This window comes from Bubalus kerabau, chromosome 16 (genome assembly GCF_029407905.1).
Source record: "Bubalus kerabau isolate K-KA32 ecotype Philippines breed swamp buffalo chromosome 16, PCC_UOA_SB_1v2, whole genome shotgun sequence".
NCBI classification, from domain to species: domain Eukaryota; kingdom Metazoa; phylum Chordata; class Mammalia; order Artiodactyla; family Bovidae; genus Bubalus; species Bubalus kerabau.
Genome location: NC_073639.1, coordinates 72,737,553 through 72,759,397, shown reverse-complemented (window position 1 = coordinate 72,759,397; position 21,845 = coordinate 72,737,553). Strand labels below are relative to the sequence as shown.

The following is a 21,845-nucleotide window of genomic DNA, read 5'->3' as shown; positions in this document are numbered from 1 at the left end:
TGGGTAGCATGGAAAGGGGTACCTGCAGGAAGAATAAGTGTTGCGTGATCTCCTGAACCAGCTCTTCCTCGGCATTCTCAGGGTAAAATTTGGCCAGAAAGTGAAAGGTGACAGGCTCTTCCTTTGAGACATCATGATCCAGCACCTGTGGGATCGCAGAGTGAAAGGAAAACAAGCTAGATTGGGCCCTCTCCCTCCCGGGGCCACCATCAAAGAACCTTCTGCAGGGAGTGTATAAACATCCTTCTCCCTTCTAAATTCGTCACATTCCCCAAGGGTTGTGATTCTACAGTTTGAAGCATTCACAGAGCCACCTATAACAGGAGGTGATGTTCACTCACATGGCGTCTCTGAACCAAATGAATCAATACCCCCAAGTGGTGAGTGGAGCTAAGAATATTAAGGCACCAATGTTTTCAAGGCTGCAGAGATAGCTAACAACTAGAAATTTATAACCTGAGGGTCTTGGGCACTATCCTTTATGGTAGGCTGAAGGTTTTTTAATTTTCTCAAGTCGTGGAATCTTCCTTTACTGTTTGGTCTGACTGCCTACCTCCAGCATTTAAGTCCACAGTGGAATGGAGCTTAGAGATGATAAACTAGACCTCTGTCGAATCATCTCATCATTAACTGAGCAACAAGAGGTGAAACCTGTCCATCGGGGCAACCCTGTGTTTCAAGGAACCTCGAGAGAGGCCCCCATGAACTACTTGAGCACAGCCAGTAAACCACGCGGCCTTTAATCGTCTAACAATTCCATCCACCCACTGGAAAGCTTGAGCCATCTGCTCTCCAGAATGAATTTCATCTCAGGACATAAACATGCCATGTGACAGGCTACAAGGCTCCATTAACATGTGTCATAATTTATTTCTTTTGAGCAGCAGGCTCCATGGCTCCTGAGGCCCCCCAATCTAATATCCATTTGGCCGACACTCAGGTACGATTGCAAATTTACTTTGCCGACAGCCATAAAATGATACCGGTGGTTCTGCTGCCTTTGGTGGGTAACCCTCCAGGCTCCTGCCCAAATTCCTGGCCTTGGTGCCTGAGAAATTAAAAATAAACCTGATTGGGGACGTTCATGATTGTTGGGAATTTCCACGTGAAATTTATAACTGGCAGCCATCCCAATGTGAAGATTCGGATTTACGTACGTAAACACAATTTGAACACTTGGGTTCAGCGTCAAACTGGTGAAAGACAGAAGGCCTGCACTGTTTATCATGCCAAGCAGCAGATAATAAGATCGGGTAAGCAATTGCAGGGAGTAATCTGGGCTAAGAATTTGACACTGACTCACTCTGAGATTCGGGGGTCTTTTAGGAGTTACTGACAAATATGTATGGCCCTGCTCTCAGCATCTCCGCGGGTAGGTAGGCAGGTAAGTAGGTGACAGTGTCTCTATGCGCATATAAGAACCCACGCAGAGTGCTGTTCCCAGAGGCAATATCCATTTCTGAGCCACATTAGAACTGCTGGGAGCCCAGACTCGTCCACCAGGCCTCAGAGGCCCCAGGAAACACGAGAACAAAAGAGACATTCTTCCTTCACCGTGGGGACCAGGGCACTCTTTATTCCTTAGATCATAGTAATGAGTAAATTGAGTTGGGCCTTGGTGTTTCTCAAAAAGACTCGAAAAAAATTCCCTAAAGAACACGAGCCCTGAGAAAATCTTTCAAAGACATAAATTGGGGGTGGGGGTGGGGAGAGAGATAATACAATAGTAATTTTTATTCACAAAGCCTGACTCCAGGCTCAGTCTACTGAACGGCATAAAGCCTGGAGCAAACAGGTGACATCCAATGACAAATGAAGAAGCCAGGAATGGTGGCAGGTCAGTCCTGGGGGATTCTCGGGCCTGGAGAGCAGAGGAGGGGCCTCCCCAGACCCACGTCCCACGTGACTTCCTCTGCGACCCGCCCCCTCTCTACAGTGCACCTGTAATGTTCCATGATGAGCAGCAGGCTAGACACACACTCAGGGGAAATTCGGAGCCCACGCCAGCCCCACTAGTGTCCTCGGGGTCCAGGCCCACCTTCTTGTCCATCTTGAGCCAGGCCACGGTGTCCTTGATTGTGTACTGCAGGCCGAAGAACCAGGTTTCGCGAAGCCCCAGGGTCCGGCACACCAAGTCAAACAGGTCCTTCCCCTTCCACTTCATCTGCAAGGGAAGAAACCCACAGGGGAAGCTGGCTGAGCCTAAGTCGCAGTCCGCTCACAGGAAAAACCCTTTCCTCTGTGCCCCCCGCTCTCAGGTTCCGAAAGGTGGGGACGACGCTGAGATGGCTGATGAGCACAGAATTCCTAAATAATTGTGAAGCTTCCTACACAAAACCATGAGTGGGAAAATACCAATTAGAGCTTAATGGCTTAATCGCTGCAAAGCATACACAATACCTCCCTTGGACAATTCCTTTCAGATCTTAATATCCCCAAAGCTGCTAATTTTGGAAAGCTGGTAAACAGCATCCTCATTTAGGAGAGTCGAGCTTCTCCAGTTAACCTGGGGTGAGCTCCCAGGGACATCCATTTCCTCGATATTTTACTGTCGATCTTCTTTTTAATCCCGACTCTGCCCTTCGATACAAGGCTAGCTTTTTAAAATGTAAAGATAAGTTTTACTAGATATTTTTAAAAGCAATATAGGGGAGGAAGTTATAATCAAAGTCACAAATCAGGAGGAAAAGGCACCATCAGAGACCAGCCAGCAAAATCACAGTCTCCCCCCGTAACGATGTGTAACGGAGGCTGTAGCTCACACAGCAACTTCACAGGAAACCCAGGGGACGAACAGACAGGAATACACTGCCGTGTGCTAATTCCACAGTGTCCCCTTAGAAGGACCTGAAGCAGTGGCTGCTAAACCCTTTTTCTCTGCTCTTCAGTCTTATGGCTGGAAAAGTAGGTTCAATATCATAATAGGGGAAGAAAATGCCCAGCAGCTTAGTAAATGTGGCCACCTTGTGGCTCTCCAGTTATATCACCCAGGATGTTCCCACATTACTCCTTAGCAGCCCCTCGCCCCAACCCCAGCGGCCCCCAAGTATCAGGTGGGCATTTGAATGGATACCCAGGTACATGGATGAGCGTAAGCCATATCATGGAGATCAATGGTCACAGATGGTGGATTCAAATACTACGAGGTCACCAAACATCAGAAGAGCAAGGACACCAGACTTCAGAGGGGCGTCTGTTCTTCTCCTGCCCTCATGAAAGAAATCTCCACCCAAGGTCCTGGCATATTCCAGATGTATGATGAAAAAGCATTGGGGAAAATTTCAGGTTCAGAGACTTCTTATAAAAGAAGGAAAAAAAGAAAAAAACAAGCAAGACCTCTAAGATTCAATTCGTTTCTGCTAAGACCTGACTCTACAGAGGGCTTTTCAAGCAGGATTTTTCTATTTTTAATGTATGTGAGTGGACAGTGTGTTCCCTACAAGGAACTCAACGGTACATCCTGGTCTGTACTGTCAACATCAATAGAGCAAAGGAGCAGCCCACACGGAAGGACACCAAAGGCGGCAGCACAGGGATTTCCTGGTGGTCCAGTGGTTAAGAATCCGCCTTGAAATGCAGGGGATGTGGGTTCGAACCCTGGTCCGGGAACTAAGATCCCACATGCCACAGAGCACCTGAGCCCTGTCGCCATAACAAAAGATCCCGCTTTCCGCAACTACGACCTGATGCAGCCAGATAAATAAATACTCAGCAGACAAGGGGTGGAGATGCGGGTTGGCTTCTGTCCCTCAGGGGGGCCGTTTCTCTAAATGTCCCTCTAGCTCTGCCCCTGCCCCCACTCTGGGAATTCAGTGGGGCCCCAGCGCCACCCCAGATGTGGAGGTCTTTACTAGTAATGCTTGTTGGCACATCTGTATCCCAGCCTGACTTCAGGACAAAGGGCTTTTTAATTCACGGCAGGTTTTTCTAATTCCTACCGGCAGACTTCACCGAAGAAATGTTATTTTGGAAAACTAGGAGCTTCAGAACACCGATGATCCTCTTGTCTCTATTTTAAGCCGGCACATAGTATATAAATTATAAATGACTACCTTGCTACCAGATAATGTAACGCTTAAGAGCCGACATTAACTTGGAGAAGTGAAACACCCGGCGGCCCAGAAGATCAAGGTGAAGGCTCCCCATCTGCCATAACTCATGGCCGCGGCAGGGAGGGCTCTGGCAGGCAGGGGCTGTCTGCTGCAGGGTGTGCGGTGCGTCCTAACTCCCGAGAGGATGCTGACTGGATTTCCTGACTTGGGAGCTTAAATCCTCAAACACAATCTCCTATCAAGGTATTCCTTTCTACCTCTTTGTTTCCGAAATGCAAAACTATCTCCGCTGAAGGCAGAGACAATGTCTTTGTTCCCATGGGGCTTGCAATGAGGTGTGGGGGTGGGGGGAGGGGTGGTTCTCACACCGACTCAGAATGCCTGTCTTGGATTTTCAACTTTGACTCTAAGAACAAACTGTAGGATGTCAAATTGGAAACGAGTCTGAGTCATTAATTACCTACTGCAGACCTGTCCCCTTCTTGTATAAATAAGGAGACCTTCCTTGGCAGCCTGCTACAGCAGACATGGGCTGTTTTCTTAATGGTCTAAGGTAGGCAAACCGCCCCCAGATCACCTCTTTTTCTGCTCTGTGGGGTTTCCTTTTGGCTTGCTCTCTTACCAGCACTCCCCAGCCATCTTTCCCAATAAATGACTGGGGTCTTAACACTCTTCTCCCACCTTAAAATAAAACCTGTTCTTGGAAGGGCCAGATATTATTCCTTTATAGCTCAAGGTAAATTAAAGTCTCTGCTTCCTCTTATCTAATCTTTTTTTTTTGGCGGCACCACGCGGCTCATGGTTTCTCAGCTCTTGGACCTGGGATCGAACCTAGGCCATGGCAGCGAAAGCCCAGAATCCTAACCTAACTAGGCCAGCAGTGAACCCCCCCGTCCTCTGAGCTGATCTTTCAGCAGGCACCACAGAGCATTCTATGTGTCCAGCAACATTAGACACTCAAAATGCTGGAGGCATGCTCCCCACCAGAGACTCAAGCCGGGACCCACGGGGAAAAGCGTTAAAGAACAGAGGAGAATTAGGTAAAGGAGGAAAGGAGATACATCTTAAAACAAACAAATGTCCTGATCTCTACAAAGAAATGCAGGTCATCTGGCAGAGGTGAGACAAGACAGCCTGAACTTGGGGGGGGGTGTGGAGGGGACCACCCAAAGACCCTCAGGCAGACAGATAACGGGGTCGGATTTGCATTCTAGAATGCACACTGACAATATGGGGGAGAATGGGTTGGAGCAAGTGTGAGTCTCTCAGTCGTGTCTGACTCTTTTCAGACCCCACAGACTATAGCCCAGCAGGCTCCTCTGTCAATGGGATTCTCCAGGCAAGAACATTGGAGTGGATGGCCATTCCCTCTCCAGGGGATCTTCCCGACCCAGGGATCGAACCTGGGTTTCCCGCATTGCAGGCAGAGTCTTTACTGTCTGAGCCACCAGGGAAGCCCAAAGGAGACTGGAATCAAGAAAGCCAGAAGGGAGGACAATTCCCACCTAGAGGAAGGCAAGTGGGAAGGAGAGGAAGGCTGAAAACTGGAGAAGCGTTGAGAGAAACACCTGAATTTCTGGGTTTGAGCATCAGGTGGTTCCAGGAAAGGAGGGCTGGAAGATGGGAGAAGCAGGAGCAGCCAATTTTGAGCGAAACAGATGAGTAATTAAGTTCTAGACAAAGTAAAGCTCAACTAAGATGCCCAAGGAAACCAGGTGGAGGTGTCCTAAATACATCCGATTTTGTCTCCGCTCTATTTATAAAATAAAGTGTTCTATCCTTAAGTCATTAAGAGTCTCTCTTGGGTTACACCTAACCTCCAGCGTGCTGTTACCCACATGAGGTTGCACTTTTCAACATGCCTTCCCCCAAAGTTGGCGGGCAGCCCGCTGAGTCCTCCCAATGTGGGTTTCTACTTCTTCACAGACAAGAATCATTGCTCACAGTTGCTCCCAGGGGTTCTGAGGACACCCTGCAGAAGGGAGGTCTTGGGTTGTGATGGGGCGTCCTTGGACTCGCCAGCACGTGACCACACCTGCCTCTAGTTCTGTTGCCGGTCCACAGAGCTGGTGGGCACCTCGGAACAGGAGCGACACAGGTCATCTCTCCACTCCCCATGGCGCCCGCCGAGTGTGTACACACAAGACGTGGCAAATGATGGCTGCGCGACAGAACACACTTGACCACTTAAAAAACCCTTGGCTCCAAAAAAAAGGAAAAGCCCTTGACTCTGGACTTCTCTGGTGGTTAAGACTCCATGTTTCTAAGGCAGTGGATGTGGGTTTGATCCCTGGTTGGGAAACTAAGATCCCACACGCCCTATGGTGTGGCCAAAAAAGCACCTGAGGCTCAAAAGTGTAAAGCAAAAATGAACTGTTCATCCACTCCTTCAACAAACATTTAGAGAACACAAGTTGTGTCCAAGCACCAGATGAGGTACAGGAGGTTAATGAGGAACAGAAGACAGTCTCTGCTCTCAGAGAACGGGCCCGGAGCGGGAACCTGTCAGGAACGGGTGATCATTCCTCTCAGCCCACACACAGGTCAGCTCCCGGTGTACCTGTCAGCGCTACCGCACTGTGAGGGCCCATGACAGGGACATCGGGGGCAGGAAGGGACCCTCTACCTGGGAGGGCTGAGAAACTGCATCTGAGCAGGTGGAAAAGGGAAGCCAAGTGAGGACCAGACTTGGGGAAGGAGGAGTGAGCAGGGAAGTGTGTGACAGGCAGAGGGAAGAGCACATGCGAATCGGGTCTAGAGGCCAAACAGCTTAGACGGTCCTTGCAGGAAACGACAGTATTGTAGTTCAGTGTGGCTGGGGAACACTTGCGATGCCATACTTTCAACCACCATCTAAAACCAATTCTTCAGGGACTTCCCTGGTGGGCCAGTGGTTAAGACTTCCCCTTCCAGTGCAGAGGGTGTGGGTTTGATCCCTGGTTGGGGAGGTAAGATCCCACACGGCTCGAGGCCGAAAAATTGGAACATGATATTGTAACATAAGTAATATTGTCACAAATTCGATGAAGACTTTAATAAATAAACAAACCAATTCTCTGTCACCTAACCCTGCCTGTCTCGTGAACCACAGAAAGTTATCCGAGGGGCTGTTTTCTGGTTTCTCCCTGTAATGGAACATGACTTGTACCCATTCTTCATGCACAGGAGAGAAATTAAACCATTACATAAGATGGATGCCTCTGGAGATTCGAGCTTAATTCTTTCCAGGAACCAGCCTCCAAGGCAGAGAGAAACCATGGTTATCTAACCTCGGTATGAATCTCTTCGCTGCCACCGTGTGACCTTCGGCAAGTTATTGAACTTCCCTGTGCTCTGCAATGGGGATAATGAACAGAACCTGTCTTAGCAGATTGATCTCAGGATTAAGTGCACTGATACATTTTAAAAGCCTGAGAAGGCGCTGCAGTAAATACTCAATAAAAGGGGGTGATTACTCATTCTAACCCCGCCTCTTCTCCTTACATTCGAAAGTGGCATCGTTTAAAGCCTCCCAGTCGTGTTCCACTCCACGGGTGATGGATGGCAGATCAGGAAGGGCACCATCAATTCTCATCGCGCTAACCATGCCATCACTCACTTGACAAACATTTATTGAGCACCCACTACGTCCTCGTCACTGCGCTCGGCCCCAGGGATGAATGAGGGATCCGGGACAAGACGCTGTCCCTGCTCACGGCTGACGGGGAAGACAGGTGAATGGAGGAGGAAAGAGCAACCTGGCAATGCTCACAGAACCGAGGACTCGAGGGAACACAGCTCAGGCCTGGGGGTCTGGTGGGGAGAGAGGGGCCTCCCGGGGAAGATGCTGGGTCTGAGCTGGGTCTCCAAAGCCAGGCGGTAGTTGGTCCTCTGATACAGGAATGGGGGGGGTGGGGTCGTGCCAACCGGAGGGAACAGCACGTCTGTGGTTCGGGTCCAAGCTGTTGCAAAGGGAAGGAATGTTCTCTGCGCTCTTCTGGTGTCTGAGAGGCAGCATGGCTGTCCTGTCTGCAGTACTGAATGTTCAGTGCGGTACTGAGCACGTGGCTGCAGCCCCGCCTGTGATGGCTCACGCCCTCCTCAGCCCACCGGGGCTGGGTCACTGTTTCCCAGCCTCCCCCCAGCAAGACCTGCCAGGTCTCTAAGGAGCCACGACCAGTTGGATGAGTCTCTTGTTTATTCATTTATTTTAATATTTACTTGGCTGCAGCATGCAAACTCTTAGTTGTGGCATGTAGGGTCTAATTCTCCAACCAGGGATCAAACCCAGGCCCCCTGCCTTGGGAGTGCCAAGTCTTAGCCACTGGGCCATCAGGGAAGTCCCTTTTTTTTTATTAAAACATTTCCTCTTCTGACACCTGCCAGAACATAAGTCTTTCAGGCTTTGCACTTATGGGCCCTTCTTTTGGGAGGGTTTGCCATTTTTCCCAAACAGATTGCCAGAAAGAGAAATCTCTTCCCCCCGAAGGGACGTGTCCCACTGCCTCCCCTCAGCCCAGGGAAGAGGAGGCAGGGGCTCACTTGCAGAAAGAAGAGGGGCGGTGGAGGGAGTGAGAAAGGCCGTTTGTGGGAAGGAGCAGGGCTCTGGACTCCACGGCGTGTGGGCTCCAGCCTTATCCTTCAGGTGCCCGTGGTGAGCAGGGCAGCTGGCAGGGAGCCAGGGTGCCCGGTGCGTCGTGCTGCGTCCTGGCCGCGAGCTCACATTACTTTAACGGGCTGCAGTGGTATTTCCCAGATCCACCCCGCACCTCCATCAGAGATGGATATGTATGAACTTTATAAACAGGACTAAGTGCTGTCAGCTTGTTATTTTTGGTAGGGGCTGAATTTATGAGCTCTACCCAGAGTGAAGTGCTTGTCATTTATCAACCTCGAATGGTTTAAGGAAATAGTGCTAAGCACTTACGGCTCTGTGGCGGAGGACGTAGCAGGAATGCAGCACTTTTCCTGCTGTTGGAAGCAACTGGCACCAATAATCTATGGGGCTGATCGGGGTCTATTAACTGGGGAAACATTAACACAAATCCACGACCTCTTCTTACAACGGGCCAGGTTTAGACTCACAGTCCTAAAACGACCGCTTGGTTTCTGGGCTTTGGCAGACATGGAGTCGTCTTTCTCCCACTGCTCTCTTTAATCCCTTGTGCCTGCTGCAGACAACCATGCAGGGTGCGTGGAAAGCCAGACACGACACAGGAAGAGGCCACAGACAGAAAAGGGCAGACTTTCCCAAAGAAACAGAACTGAGTTTGACTGCCGTGGGTGAGATGTCTGGGAATCAGAAGACACTTCAGCTTTACAGAAAAGACTCAAGCCTGGAGAAGCTGACAGAGAGGTGACACCCCGTTTCATAGATGTCAGGGGACAGAGTGATCAGCCACCCGAGGGAGGCTATTCGACTGGCTGTCTACTCCACAGAAGACGACAGAGAACCAAGGGACCTGGCATTCACTTATCAGGGTTTCTCCTAATTAGCTCACAAGCTGCCCCAGCATTTGCTGTAAAAACTGTCGAAAGGTCAGATCCTTTACAGATAGAGCAACAGAAGGAACGGCACCTCTCAGGGCTCAGGACACATGCCACATGTTTGCCATGGTTTCAGGAACACAGAGCCAGAAGGGCTGTGACCTCTCTCAATGCTCATCCCTAAATGACCTCTGCCCTAAATGACAGCTGCCCTACAAGAACCGAGGCAGAGAACAGTTGACAATTTAAGACGTTGCCGTACCAGATCCAAACCTAAGTACGACTTTTATTTGTCTGTTTTGAAAAAAACAAAAATAAACAGATGCCAGGGACTTCCCTGCTGGTCTAGTGGTTAAGACTCTGAGCTCCCAATGCAGAGGGTTTGGGTTCGATCCCTGGTCATGGAACTAGATCCCACACGCTGCAACCAAGAGTTTGCATGGAGCAACTAGGACCCAGCATCGCCAAATAAATAAATATTAAAATTTAAAAAGCCCAACACCTCCATTTAGCAGATGTACACAGTGGGAAGAGCTGTAAAGATGATTTTGCTGCGCAGTAGTGAATAATGAGTTCCATTAAAATCTATTCTGGTTTGCAGACTTCCCTGATGGTCCAGTGGTTAAGACTCCATGCTCCCAATGCAGGGGGCATAGGTTTAATCCCTGGTCAGGGAACCAAGACCCCCATATGCCATATGGTCTGGCAAAACAACAACAACAAAAAAAACCACCAGGCTGGTGTCTCATGTCTGTGTTCCCTATCATGGTGAGGACACATCACTCCCCCTTTTTTTTGAGATGTCTCAAAAAACACTTTATTTTTAAAGAGATGATTTTGCTCAACTGTAGACTAATGTGTTTTGAGCAGATCTAAGCTGGGCTTCCCTAGTGGCTCAGTGGTAAAGAATCCACCTGCCAATGCAGGAGACTCAAGGGACCTGGGTTCAGTCCCAGGGTCAGGAAGATCCCCTGGAGGAAGAAATGGCAACCCACTCCAGTATTCTTGGCTGGAAAATCCCATGGACAGAGGAGCCTGGCAGGCTATATAGTACATGGTGTCACGAAAGAGTCAGACATGACTTAGTGATAAACAACAACAAAGCTAGGCCAGGCTAAGCTACGATTCCCTGGGCTAGGTTAATTAAATGCATCCTCAACTATGATATTTTCCACTTGTTGTTGTTCAGTCACTGAGTCACGTCTGACTCTTTCCAACCCCAGGGACTATAGCACGCCAAATTCCTTTGTCCTCCACTATCTCCCAGGGTTTGCTGAACTTCATGTCCTTTGAGTTAGTGATGCTATCTAACCATCTCATCCTCTGCTGTCCCCTTCTCCTTTTGCCTTTCATCTTTCCAAGCAGCAGGGTCTTTTCCAATGAGTTGGCTAGGACACACCACCCCTACTCAGCCATTATTTCTGAGGGAAAAGGGGAAACAGGATTTTAGCCAAAAAAGAATCGTATCTCTGCTCCGTACCAATCATGACCCCCGAATCCCTTATCTTGATCTGTGCAAAATTACACAAACCTGAAACCGCCCTTATGCAAAACAAACATTTTAGCTATAATCTTGCCCTGTCAGTTTCTGCCATAATCAACCACAGCAAGTAATCTTCCTCTCCCGGTCCTCCAATCATTGCTGTTAATATGCTCATTCTATCTAAATTATTGGTTTCAAGGCCCTCCACCAATTACCTCCTCTCTCTTCCAACCAACTGCACCGCCTTGTGACAAGGCAGCCTGTGTTCTCCCAGCTCAGCACAACCTATATGCTTTCATTTTCCCACAGTCAGCCCTTTCTCAGGTCCCTTCCTTATCTCATCAGTCTCCTTCCCCAGCATATAACACCAGACATGTGAGTTAATATGCACTTTTGTTGTTTTAGTCCCGAAGTTGTGTCCGACTCTTTTGAGACTGTGTGGACTGTAGCCCGTCATGCTCCTCTGTCCGTGGTGTAGAAAAAAAAAAAATACCAGGATGGGTTGCCATTTCCTTCTCCAGGATATCTTCCTGGATCAGGGATGGAACGTGTGTCTCCTACATTGCAGGTAGATTCTTTACCACTAAGCCACTTGGGAAATCCAATATGCACTTCAGATCAGATCAGATCAGTCGCTCAGTTGTGTCCGTCTCTTCGAGACCCCATGAATCACAGCACGCCAGGCCTCCCTGTCCATCGCCAACTCCCGGAGTTCACTCAGACTCACGTCCATCGAGTCAGTGATGCCATCCAGCCATCTCATCCTCTGTCGTCCCCTTCTCCTCTTGCCCCCAATCCCTCCCAGCATCAGAGTCTTTTCCAATGAGTCAACTCTTTGCATGAGGTGGCCAAAGTACTGGAGTTTCAGCTTCAGAATCATTCCCTCCAAAGAAATCCCAGGGCTGATCTCCTTCAGAATGGACTGGTTGGATCTCCTTGCAGTCCAAGGGACTCTCAAGAGTCTTCTCCAGCACCACAGTTCATAAGCATCAATTCTTCGGTGCTCAGCCTTCTTCACAGTCCAACTCTCACATCCATACATGACCACAGGAAAAACCATAGCCTTGACTAGACGGACCTTTGTTGGCAAAGTAATGTCTCTGCTTTTGAATATGCTATCTAGGTTGGTCATAACTTTCCTTCCAAGGAGTAAGCGTCTTTTAATTTCATGGCTGCAGTCACCATCTGCAGTGATTTTGGAGCCCAGAAAAATAAAGTCTGACACTGTTTCCACTGTTTCCCCATCTATTTCCCATGAAGTGATGGGACCGGATGCCATGATCTTCGTTTTCTGAATGTTGAGCTTTAAGCCAACTTTTTCACTCTCCTCTTTCACTTTCATCAAGAGGCTTTTGAGTTCCTCTTCACTTTCTGCCATAAGGGTGGTGTCATCTGCATATCTGAGGTTATTGATATGTCTCCCGGCAATCTTGATTCCAGTTTGTGTTTCTTCCAGTCCGGCGTTTCTCATGATGTACTCTGCATATAAGTTAAATAAACAGGGTGACAATATACAGCCTTGATGTACTCCTTTTCCTATTTGGAACCAGTCTGTTGTTCCATGCCCAGTTCTAACTGTTGCTTCCTGACCTGCATACAAATTTCTCAAGAGGCAGATCAGGTGGTCTGGTATTCCCATCTCTTTCAGAATTGTCCAGTTTATTGTGATCCACACAGTCAAAGGCTTTGGCATAGTCAATAAAGCAGAAATAGATGTTTTTCTGGAACTCTCTTGCTTTTTCCATGATCCAGCGGATGTTGGCAATTTGATCTCTGGTTCCTCTGCCTTTTCTAAATCCAGCTTGAACATCAGGAAGTTCACGGTTCACGTACTGCTGAAGCCTGGCTTGGAGAATTTTGAGCATTACTTTACTAGCACGTGAGATGAGTGCAATTGTGCAGTAGTTTGAGCATTCTTTGGCATTGCCTTTCTTAGGCACTGGAATGAAAACTGACCTTTTCCAGTCCTGTGGCCACTGCTGAGTTTTCCAAATTTGCTGGCATATTGAGTGCAGCACTTTCACAGCATCATCTTTCAGGATTTGGAATAGCTCAACTGGAATTCCATCACCTCCACTAGCTTTGTTCATAGTAATGCTTTCTAAGGCCCACTTGACTTCACATTCCAGGATGTCTGGCTCTAGATGGGTGATCACCCCATTGTGATTATCTGGGTCGTGAAGATCTTTTTTGTACAGTTCTTCTGTGTATTCTTGCCACCTCTTCTTGATATCTTCTGCTTCTGTTAGGTCCATAGCATTTCTGTCCTTTATCGAGCCCATCTTTGCATGAAATGTTGCTTTGGTATCTCTAATTTTCTTGAAGAGATCTCTAGTTTTTCCCATTCTGTTGTTTTCCTCTATTTCTTTGCATTGATCGCTGAAGAAGGCTTTCTTATCTCTTCTTGTACTTACATACATGGAAAAATTGGGTTATCTGTCTTTCCCCAAGATTCCTGCTTTTCCTGTAGTTCTGCAGATCATAAACTCCTTGAAGGCAACAGCTAACACACACACATACACGTTCTCTCTCTTCTCTCTTCTCTCTCTAAATCTCCTGGGACCCAAGCACGTACTGCATACTCGATTTGTGGCCACTTCACAAACGCTTGTGGTGGGCTGATGATGTTGATATAATGGTGACGACACCTGGATCAGGCTTCTGAGCAGAACGATCTTCTAGGTAATGACGGCAATGGAGCAAGAATGTATGGTGCTCCTTAATAAAATTCTAATTGCATAATTGGGCCTGAAGGTATATATCCCTCCGCCCGCCTTTGGTGACACATACTGATCTCCTCTCTCTAAAAATACCTTGCCAAGGAAATCTAAATCTCAAAGAGCCAACCAATAAAAATTTCCTCAGAACAAGAGATCAGTAGAAAACAGATCGCATCACCTTAGGGAGCCACAAAAAGGAGGCTTTAAACTCTAAGGACTCTTTCAAAACAAAACGAATTGTAGTTGCCGTTTTTTTTTTTTTTTTTTTTTGCAGGGGTGGGGTGGGGGGGTGTGCAGGGAGAACAGTCCTTAAGTTTGCAGCTTCTGGCATGCTTCCTGCTTTAGTGGAGACAGGTTCTGGCAGCAACCGTGAGCCCAGAAAGGGAAGCCAAGTCCTAAACTGCCCTCTCTGGAAGACCTCCTAGCGGTCCAGTGGTTAAGACTCTGAGCTGCTAATGCAGTGGGTACAGGTTCGATCCCTGGTCAGGGAACTAGGATCCCACACGCTGTGCAGCCCAGCCAAAAGATATTTAAAACAAAAACAAACCCAAACTCTGCCCTCAACAACCCACAACCATGGGTGAGCCACTCGGCTCAACTGGGCCTTGATTTCTTCATCTGTCAATCTCTCATGGCCCCCATGCAAGGCTTAGATTTCATGACGCCATGAAAAAAGAGGGTTTGAAGCTTTGAAAGCCAGCTGACAGATGACAAAGCAAAAAGAATCAGTAATTTATATGCTATAAAAGCAGGACAGTCCTCCCAAAGCAAAGAAGACCGTCTCTGTCTTTGGAATTTAGCTCACAACATGAGGGCAATCACAGCCTTGTCAAACAACTATAAAACTCCCAACCTGCTGTGCTGGGAAGGCCACTTAAACTCTGGGTCTCGGCTTCCACAATCATCAAGTGGGCTTTCAGGATTAACACCCCCCAAGTCTATGAGATTCAGATGGTTTTGTATAAACCATGGAGTACTTTTTTCGCTACTATAATAAATTTTCTTTTAATCCTTTAACTTTCCATTCTGTATCTTAAAATCATTTTCGGGGATGTCAATGACACTTAACACTTAATTTCTGTGCTCTTGCTACATTCTTTTCCCTTACTCAGGTTCTGTCATTGCGATCATGTTCTTTACTCCTAATAATCAGGGGCTGTCTTATAATAATGAACTTGCTAGTGTAACAAAAATTGTCATTTATCATGCTAATGAAAAATAGAAGCTTTTTAGCACCAAGCTTGCCGTTGATATTCAGCAATTATCAACAATTACAAATGTTTCCAACAACCGAGAATAAGAACTCTATGGAGAGCTACGGAGAAGGCAATGGCACCCCACTCCAGTGTTCTTGCCTGGAGAATCCCAGGGACAGGGAACCTGGTGGGCTGCTGTCTATGGGGTCACACAGAGTCGGACACGACTGAGCAACTTCACTTTCACTTTTCACTTTCATGCATTGGAGAAGGAAATGGCAACCCACTCCAGTGTTCTTGCCTGGAGAATCCCAGGGATAGGGGAGCCTGGTGGGCTGCCATCTATGGGGTCGCACAGAGTCAGACATGGCAAGCGACAGCAGAAGCATGGAGAGCTATGAATAGGAAATCCAATGCCAGTGGCACAAAGCTCAATTTCAAATGCCTAAACATGAAGTGAGATGAACAGACTTAGACATCGCCCATGACCAAGTGTTACTCAACTCATGCCCTGGTCTCTGCAAAAACTGTAGTTTATATTTAAAAGTGTGCTTCTTCAAAAAAAAAAAAAAAAAGCTATCAACACAAGAGAGCTAAAGCATTATGTGTTTATGCAAACCATCTCAAGTAGAACCCAGACACTAGCCTGGAAAGAACATTTAAACATTCTGTTTCTGGCTTGACCTTTTGATTAAGGTTCACAGTCATCAATCCTGGAGAAGGAAATGGCAACCCACTCCAGTATTCTTGCCTGGAGAATTCCATGGAGAGAGGAGCCTAGAGGGCTATAGTCCATGGGGTTGCAAAGAGTCAGACACAACTGAAGCGACTTAGCATGCTCGCACAGTCATCAATGAGAATGACACTGATTTTAACAAGGGTGGGAGGCATAGGTGCAAGTGAGTAGGACTGTTTAAAAAAAAACTCTGCAGGTAGATGAGAACTACTGTAGGCTGAAGTCTTTTTAAACTTATTTATGAGACTGATTTAATCACAGATCAATAGGAGTAGGATACTAGATAGATACACGATTGGTGAATTTAAAACCACAGATCAATTCAGATAAGTTTAGTAATGATTCCAGGCTTCGGTTTTAAATTTTACTTGAAAGTCAAATTTCGAACTGTGGTGCTGGAGAAGCCTCTGGAGAGTCTCTCGGACAGCAAGGAGATCAAACCAGTCAGTCCTAAAGAATCAACCCTGAATAGTCATTGGAAGGACTGATGCTGAAGCTTTAATACTTTGGCCACCTGATGGGAAGAACTGACTCACTGGAAAAGACCCTGATGCTGGGAAAGACTGAAGGCAGGAGAAGGGGACAGAGGATGAGATGGTTGGATGTCATCACCGACTCAACGGACATAAGTTTGAGCAAACTCTGAGAGACAGTGGAGGACAGGGAAACTGGGGTGCTGCAGTCCATGGGGTTGCAAAGAGCCAGACATGCCTTAGCGACTGAACAAAACAACAACAAATTATCAAAACTACTAAAACCAGGAGACTAAAGCTGGCAAAGTGGATGGGAAAGCCAAAAGTAATGTAACTCACTAACAGAAAGTTGTGAATTTTCCAAGCGAGGTTCAAATTTGACAAAGCAGCAGAAAAGAACAGTAGGGAGACTCGGGAAGAGGAAAAAGGCCCCACTCCTTTGGAAATGATGTGCTCTGACTCCACCTAGTGGGGCCCAAGGATTCCTGAACTAGATTCCTAAGCGCCTCAATGCGGCACAGGTGACTGAAGATCTGATTAAAAGCTTCTTTTCCCCTTTGGTCAGCACTAAATTGGTAATAAATTTTTGCTTGCTAAAAATGTACTAAAACATGTGGACTCAGAATCTAACTCAGACAAAGCACAGACAGGAGGATGGAACACATCATCCTGTAACAAACCAGAGAAGCCCCGTCACCAGCTGGCTAAAAAAATGATTAGCAGCTCGCAGAAAACTCAATTCTGGGTTTTTAAGAGAGCAAATGCATTAACTTATGAAATTAGGAATAAACAAGTACCAAAAATGTTCTTGGGTAAAAATGCAAAACTAGCATGAATAACTGGAGAAAAACAAAAGAGAAAAATTCCAAGATGACACACGGGGAACAAAGGAATGGAGGATAATTAAGCATGGCAGAAAAGAGTCCTGCTGTCATTGCGGACATCAAGCTAAACAGAGGCCAATCATAGAGCACATTACAAAAAAAGATCCTTAAGTACATGGCATAAAGCTCACTATATTTAGACTAACTGTAGAGTCTAGAAGGTCTACAATTACCAAGGCATGGATAACCTGAAGAAGATTCAGAGAAAATGAAGGAGGTGATTCAAGGAGAAAATTCACAGTGCCTCTAGCATGAGACCTTTCCTCTTTATTCCCACTCTGCTGACTCGAGATAACAGAAAAAGCTAATGTTTGGGCTTCCCTGCTGGCTCAGTGGTAAAGAATCCGCCAGCCAATGCGGGAGACACGGATTTGATCCCTGATCCGGGAAGACCCCACATGCCTCAGAAAACTTGGTGCCCATGCACCACTACTGAGCCTGCGCTCTAGAGCTGCGACTACTGAAGCCCGTGCACAGAGCCCAGCTCTGCAGCAAGAGGAGTCAGCTCAACCAGAGTGCAACTGGAGAGCAACCCCTGTTCACCACAACCGGAGAAAAGCCAGAGCGCCAGTGACGACCCAGCACAGCCAAGAATATGTAAAATAAAAAATACATATATGTAGGAAAGTTATATTAAAAAAAAAAAAAAAAGCAGAAGAGGCTAATGTTTACCAAGTACTTACTATGGTCAGTGCCTGGGCTGAATGCCCATGAAGGTCTACCTTATTCATGCCTTAAAATAATCCTATAAGAAAACACTATTATTCTCATCTTACAACCGAGGTTTAGAGCGGTAAATCCAAAATCACTCAGGGAGTAGGGGGCAGTGGCAGGGCTTCCTCCCACCCGAGCCAACTTGCCACTTCTACCAGGATGCTGGCTCTTTTCCCTGAGCGGTATCTGTCCGGCCCTCTGGCAGATTTTTCTCATACCTGCATGCTCAAATCCTGACATGACTTCCTACCTAGGAAGGAAATATGAAAAGAGAGTTGTGTGATAAGCTGCTTCTGCCCACATCACCTAAAATAGGATGTGCAGCTGAGGGCCTTGGAAATTGAGTTCCTCCCTGTTTTATAGCTGAAGAACTGAAGCCTGGGAGAAAAAAAAGAGAGAGAGAGAGATGTACCCAAGGTCACAGAAGAGCTCCGCAGAGAAGCCAGGGTTCAGACACCAGTTTGAACTCCCTCCTGGAAGACAATCACTGGCCTCAATCTTGGGGTGTCTAGGATTTAACATCTTACTGGACTCACCAGAGTTGTTATTTCTGCTTTCCCCTTTTGAAAGTTCCACCTGTCAGGTGTATGTCCACTTGTATGCTGGGATGATCTGTAATGTTGGTATCTAACCCAAATGTAATTCCACATGGGTATGTGAAAACGTTTCGGAAGCCAATCAACAGGAGAAGGAAGCTTTGTTTTCAATATAAGATATTAGGCTCTCTCACAACTCAATTTCGAGAAATTTTTCATATTTGACTCTGCTTACTGATAGATTGAATTACTAGAGTAAAATTCCAGTCTAGATAAGAAATAACAGAACCGTTTAGCCTCCTGGCAAACTATGTTCAGCACCCAGTTTTTCAAAATGACAAATATCAAGTCTTTCAAGTGGAAAAATTCTCCAAAGCATCAAGCCAATTGTGCAATGCAGCAAATGGTGCAAGAAAGAGATTTTTGCCCCCCCATCTCTGCTGCAAAAAAGTCTGAACTGATTAGCAGAAGGCATCGCAATTCATATGTTAACTACCAACTGGTTGTGACATTGAGTCCTTCTTAGAAAGCCACCTACATCTGACCTCAGTGAAGCTAAGAACTCAAGTACCATCTCTCCTTTGATTCAAAGTACATCTACAGGCTCCCTGAATTAGCATAAAAATAGAGTAGGAGAGTAAGACCAGACACTTCTGAGTTCTCGGTATCACCATAAATCAAACAATTGTTACTTTCAACAGAATATTGCTTTTTTTTTTTTTTTAAGCATTTAAAAGAAATGTTTCTGGCTGCACCAAGTCTTCCTTGCAGCACGCAGGATCTTTAGCTGTAGCCTGTGAACTCTTAGTTGTGGCCAAGTTAGGATCTAGTTCCCTGAAAAGGGATTGAACCCCGGGCCCCCTGCATCGGGAGTCACGGCAGTCGGTGCCCACGGTGACCCAAGCCTCCTGTTTTAGGCTGACTAGAGTCCTGTCCTTCCTGCCCAGCACTAAGCATTTCATGAGTCCTTACAACAATCTCGCGGGGTCAGTAATATTAGTTCCATTGTACCGATGTGCAAACTGAGGTTTGGAGAGCTTGAGTATCTTATCCAAGCTATAAACAGTTCAGCTGGAATTAAAGTCCGTGTGTGTCTTATTTCAAAGTCCGTGCACTTTCTACGGCTGCTTTGTTCATTTAGTGTGGCTTCCCTGGTGGCTCAGACAGTAAAGAATCTGCCTGCAATGCGGGAACCCAGGTTTGATCCCGGGGTCGGGAAGATCCCCTGGAGAACGAAATGGCAATGCACTCCAGTATTCTTGCCTGAAGAATTCCCTGGACAGAGGAGCCTGGCGGGCTGTACAATCCATGGGGTCACAAAGAGTTAGACGTGACTGAGTGACTAACACTAATTGGACCAGTAGCATTGGCAACACTTGACAGTTTGTTTAAAATGCATAATTCTCAGGACTTCCCGGGGGTCCAATGGCTAAAACTCTGCAGGCTTCTCAGTGTCGTGGCTTCTCTTGTTGTACAGCACAGGTTCTAGGGCTCACAGGCCCAGTAATTGTAGCGCTCGGGCTTAGTTACCTGGTGTCATGTGGGATCTTAGTTCCAGGGCCAGGATTCGAACCTGTGTCCCCTGGACTGGACGGTGGATTCTTAACCACTGGACCACCAGGAAGTCCCTGAAGATTTTATGTTGTCACAACTGGGGCAAGGCAAGTGTGCTGCTGTCACCTGGCGGGTAGAAGCCAGACATGCTACCGACATACCTTGCGGTACACGGGGCACGCCCCGCCACAAAGAACTCTCCAGCCAAAATGCCAATAGTGACAAGGTTGAGAAACCCTGGTATTGCTGAAAGTATTGTCCATCCTCTTTGGGGCTGGGGTTTGTTTAAAGAAGAAAAACTAACAGCTTTTCACTGCAAAATTATGGCTGAAGGAATGTCACTAAAAATTTCTGTCCCTGTGGGTCAGTCTCTCATCAGTTCAGTTCAGTCACTTGGTCGTGTTCGACTCTTTGTGACCCCATGAATCGCAGCACACCAGGCCTCCCTGTCCATCACCCGGAGTTCACTCAGACTCACGTCCATCAAGTCAGTGATGCCATCCAGCCATCTCATCCTCTGTCGTCCCCTTCTCCTCTTGCCCCCAATCCCTCCCAGCATCAGAGTCTTTTCCAATGAGTCAACTCTTCGCATGAGGTGGCCAAAGTACTGGAGTTTCAGCTTCAGCATCATTCCTTCCAATGAACACCCAGGGCTGATCTCCTTTAGGTTGGACTGGTTGGATTTCCTTGCAGTCCAAGGGACTCTCAAGAATCTTCTCCAACACCACAGTTCAAAAGCATCCATTCTTCGGCACTCAGCTTTATTCACAGCCCAACTCTCACATCCATACATGACCACAGGAAAAACCATAGCCTTGACTAGACGGACCTTTGTTGGCAAAGTAATGTCTCTGCTTTTGAATATGCTATCTAGGTTGGTCATAACTTTCCTTCCAAGGAGTAAGCGTCTTTTAATTTCATGGCTGCAGTCACCATCTGCAGTGATTTTGGAGCCCAGGAAAATAAAGTCTGACACTGTTTCCCCATCTGTTTCCCATGAAGTGATGGGATTGGATGCCATGATCTTCGTTTTCTGAATGTTGAGCTTTAAGCCAACTTTTTCACTCTCCTCTTTCACTTTCATCAAGAGGCTTTTGAGTTCCTCTTCACTTTCTGCCATAAGGGTGGTGTCATCTGCATATCTGAGGTTATTGATATGTCTCCCAGCAATCTTGATTCCACCTTGTGTTTCTTCCAGTCTGGCGTTTCTCATGATGTACTCCGCATATAAGTTAAATAAGCAGGGTGATAATGTACAGCCTTGATGTATTGCTTTTCCTATTCGGAACCAGTCTGTTGTTCCATGTCCAGTTCTAACTGTTGCTTCCTGACCTGCATACAAATTTCTCAAGAGGCAGGTCAGGTGGTCTGGTATTCCCATCTCTTTCAGAATTGTCCACAGTTTATTGTGATCCACACAGTCAAAGGCTTTGGCATAGTCAATAAAGCAGAAATAGATGTGTTTCTGGAACTCTCTTGCTTTTTCCATGATCCAGTGGATGTTGGCAATTTGATCTCTGGTTCCTCTGCCTTTTCTAAAACCAGCTGGAACATCAGGAAGCTCACGGTTCACATATTGCTGAAGCCTGGCTTGGAGAATTTTGAGCATTACTTTACTAGCATGTGAGATGAGTGCAATTGTGCGGTAGTTTGAGCATTCTTTGGCATTGCCTTTCTTTGGAATTGGAATGAAAACTGACCTTTTCCAGTCCTGTGGCCACTGCTGAGTTTTCCAAATTTGCTGGCATATTGAGTGCAGCACTTTCACAGCATCATCTTTCAGGATTTAACTTCAATCAGGGGTCAGTAAACTATGGCTCATATGACAAGTCCAACTCACTGCCTGTTTCTGTGCAGTCTGAGAGCTAAGAATGAGTTTTACATTTTTAAGTGACTGAAAAAAAAAGTAATAACATTTCCTCACTTGGGAAAATGATATGAAACGAAAATCTCAACATCCATAAAGACAATTTTACTGGAAAAAAGCCATATCCATTATTTTTCATTTCAAGAAAGGCGCTTTTTTTTTTT

General features: G+C 46.7%; 1 protein-coding gene across 5 annotated transcripts in view; it reads right to left on the bottom strand.

The window, feature by feature from the left end:
- Positions 1-21,845, bottom strand: part of NF2 (NF2, moesin-ezrin-radixin like (MERLIN) tumor suppressor) — a 73,339-nt gene that overhangs the window by 43,364 nt on the left and 8,130 nt on the right. For all 5 annotated transcript variants that reach the window (XM_055549440.1, XM_055549442.1, XM_055549439.1 and 2 more), the window contains exons 2-3: positions 2,039-2,164; positions 23-145 (exon numbers count right to left, since the gene is read on the bottom strand). In XM_055549440.1, coding sequence (XP_055405415.1) covers positions 23-145; positions 2,039-2,164 — 249 coding nt within the window. The remainder of the gene's footprint in view (positions 1-22; positions 146-2,038; positions 2,165-21,845) is intronic.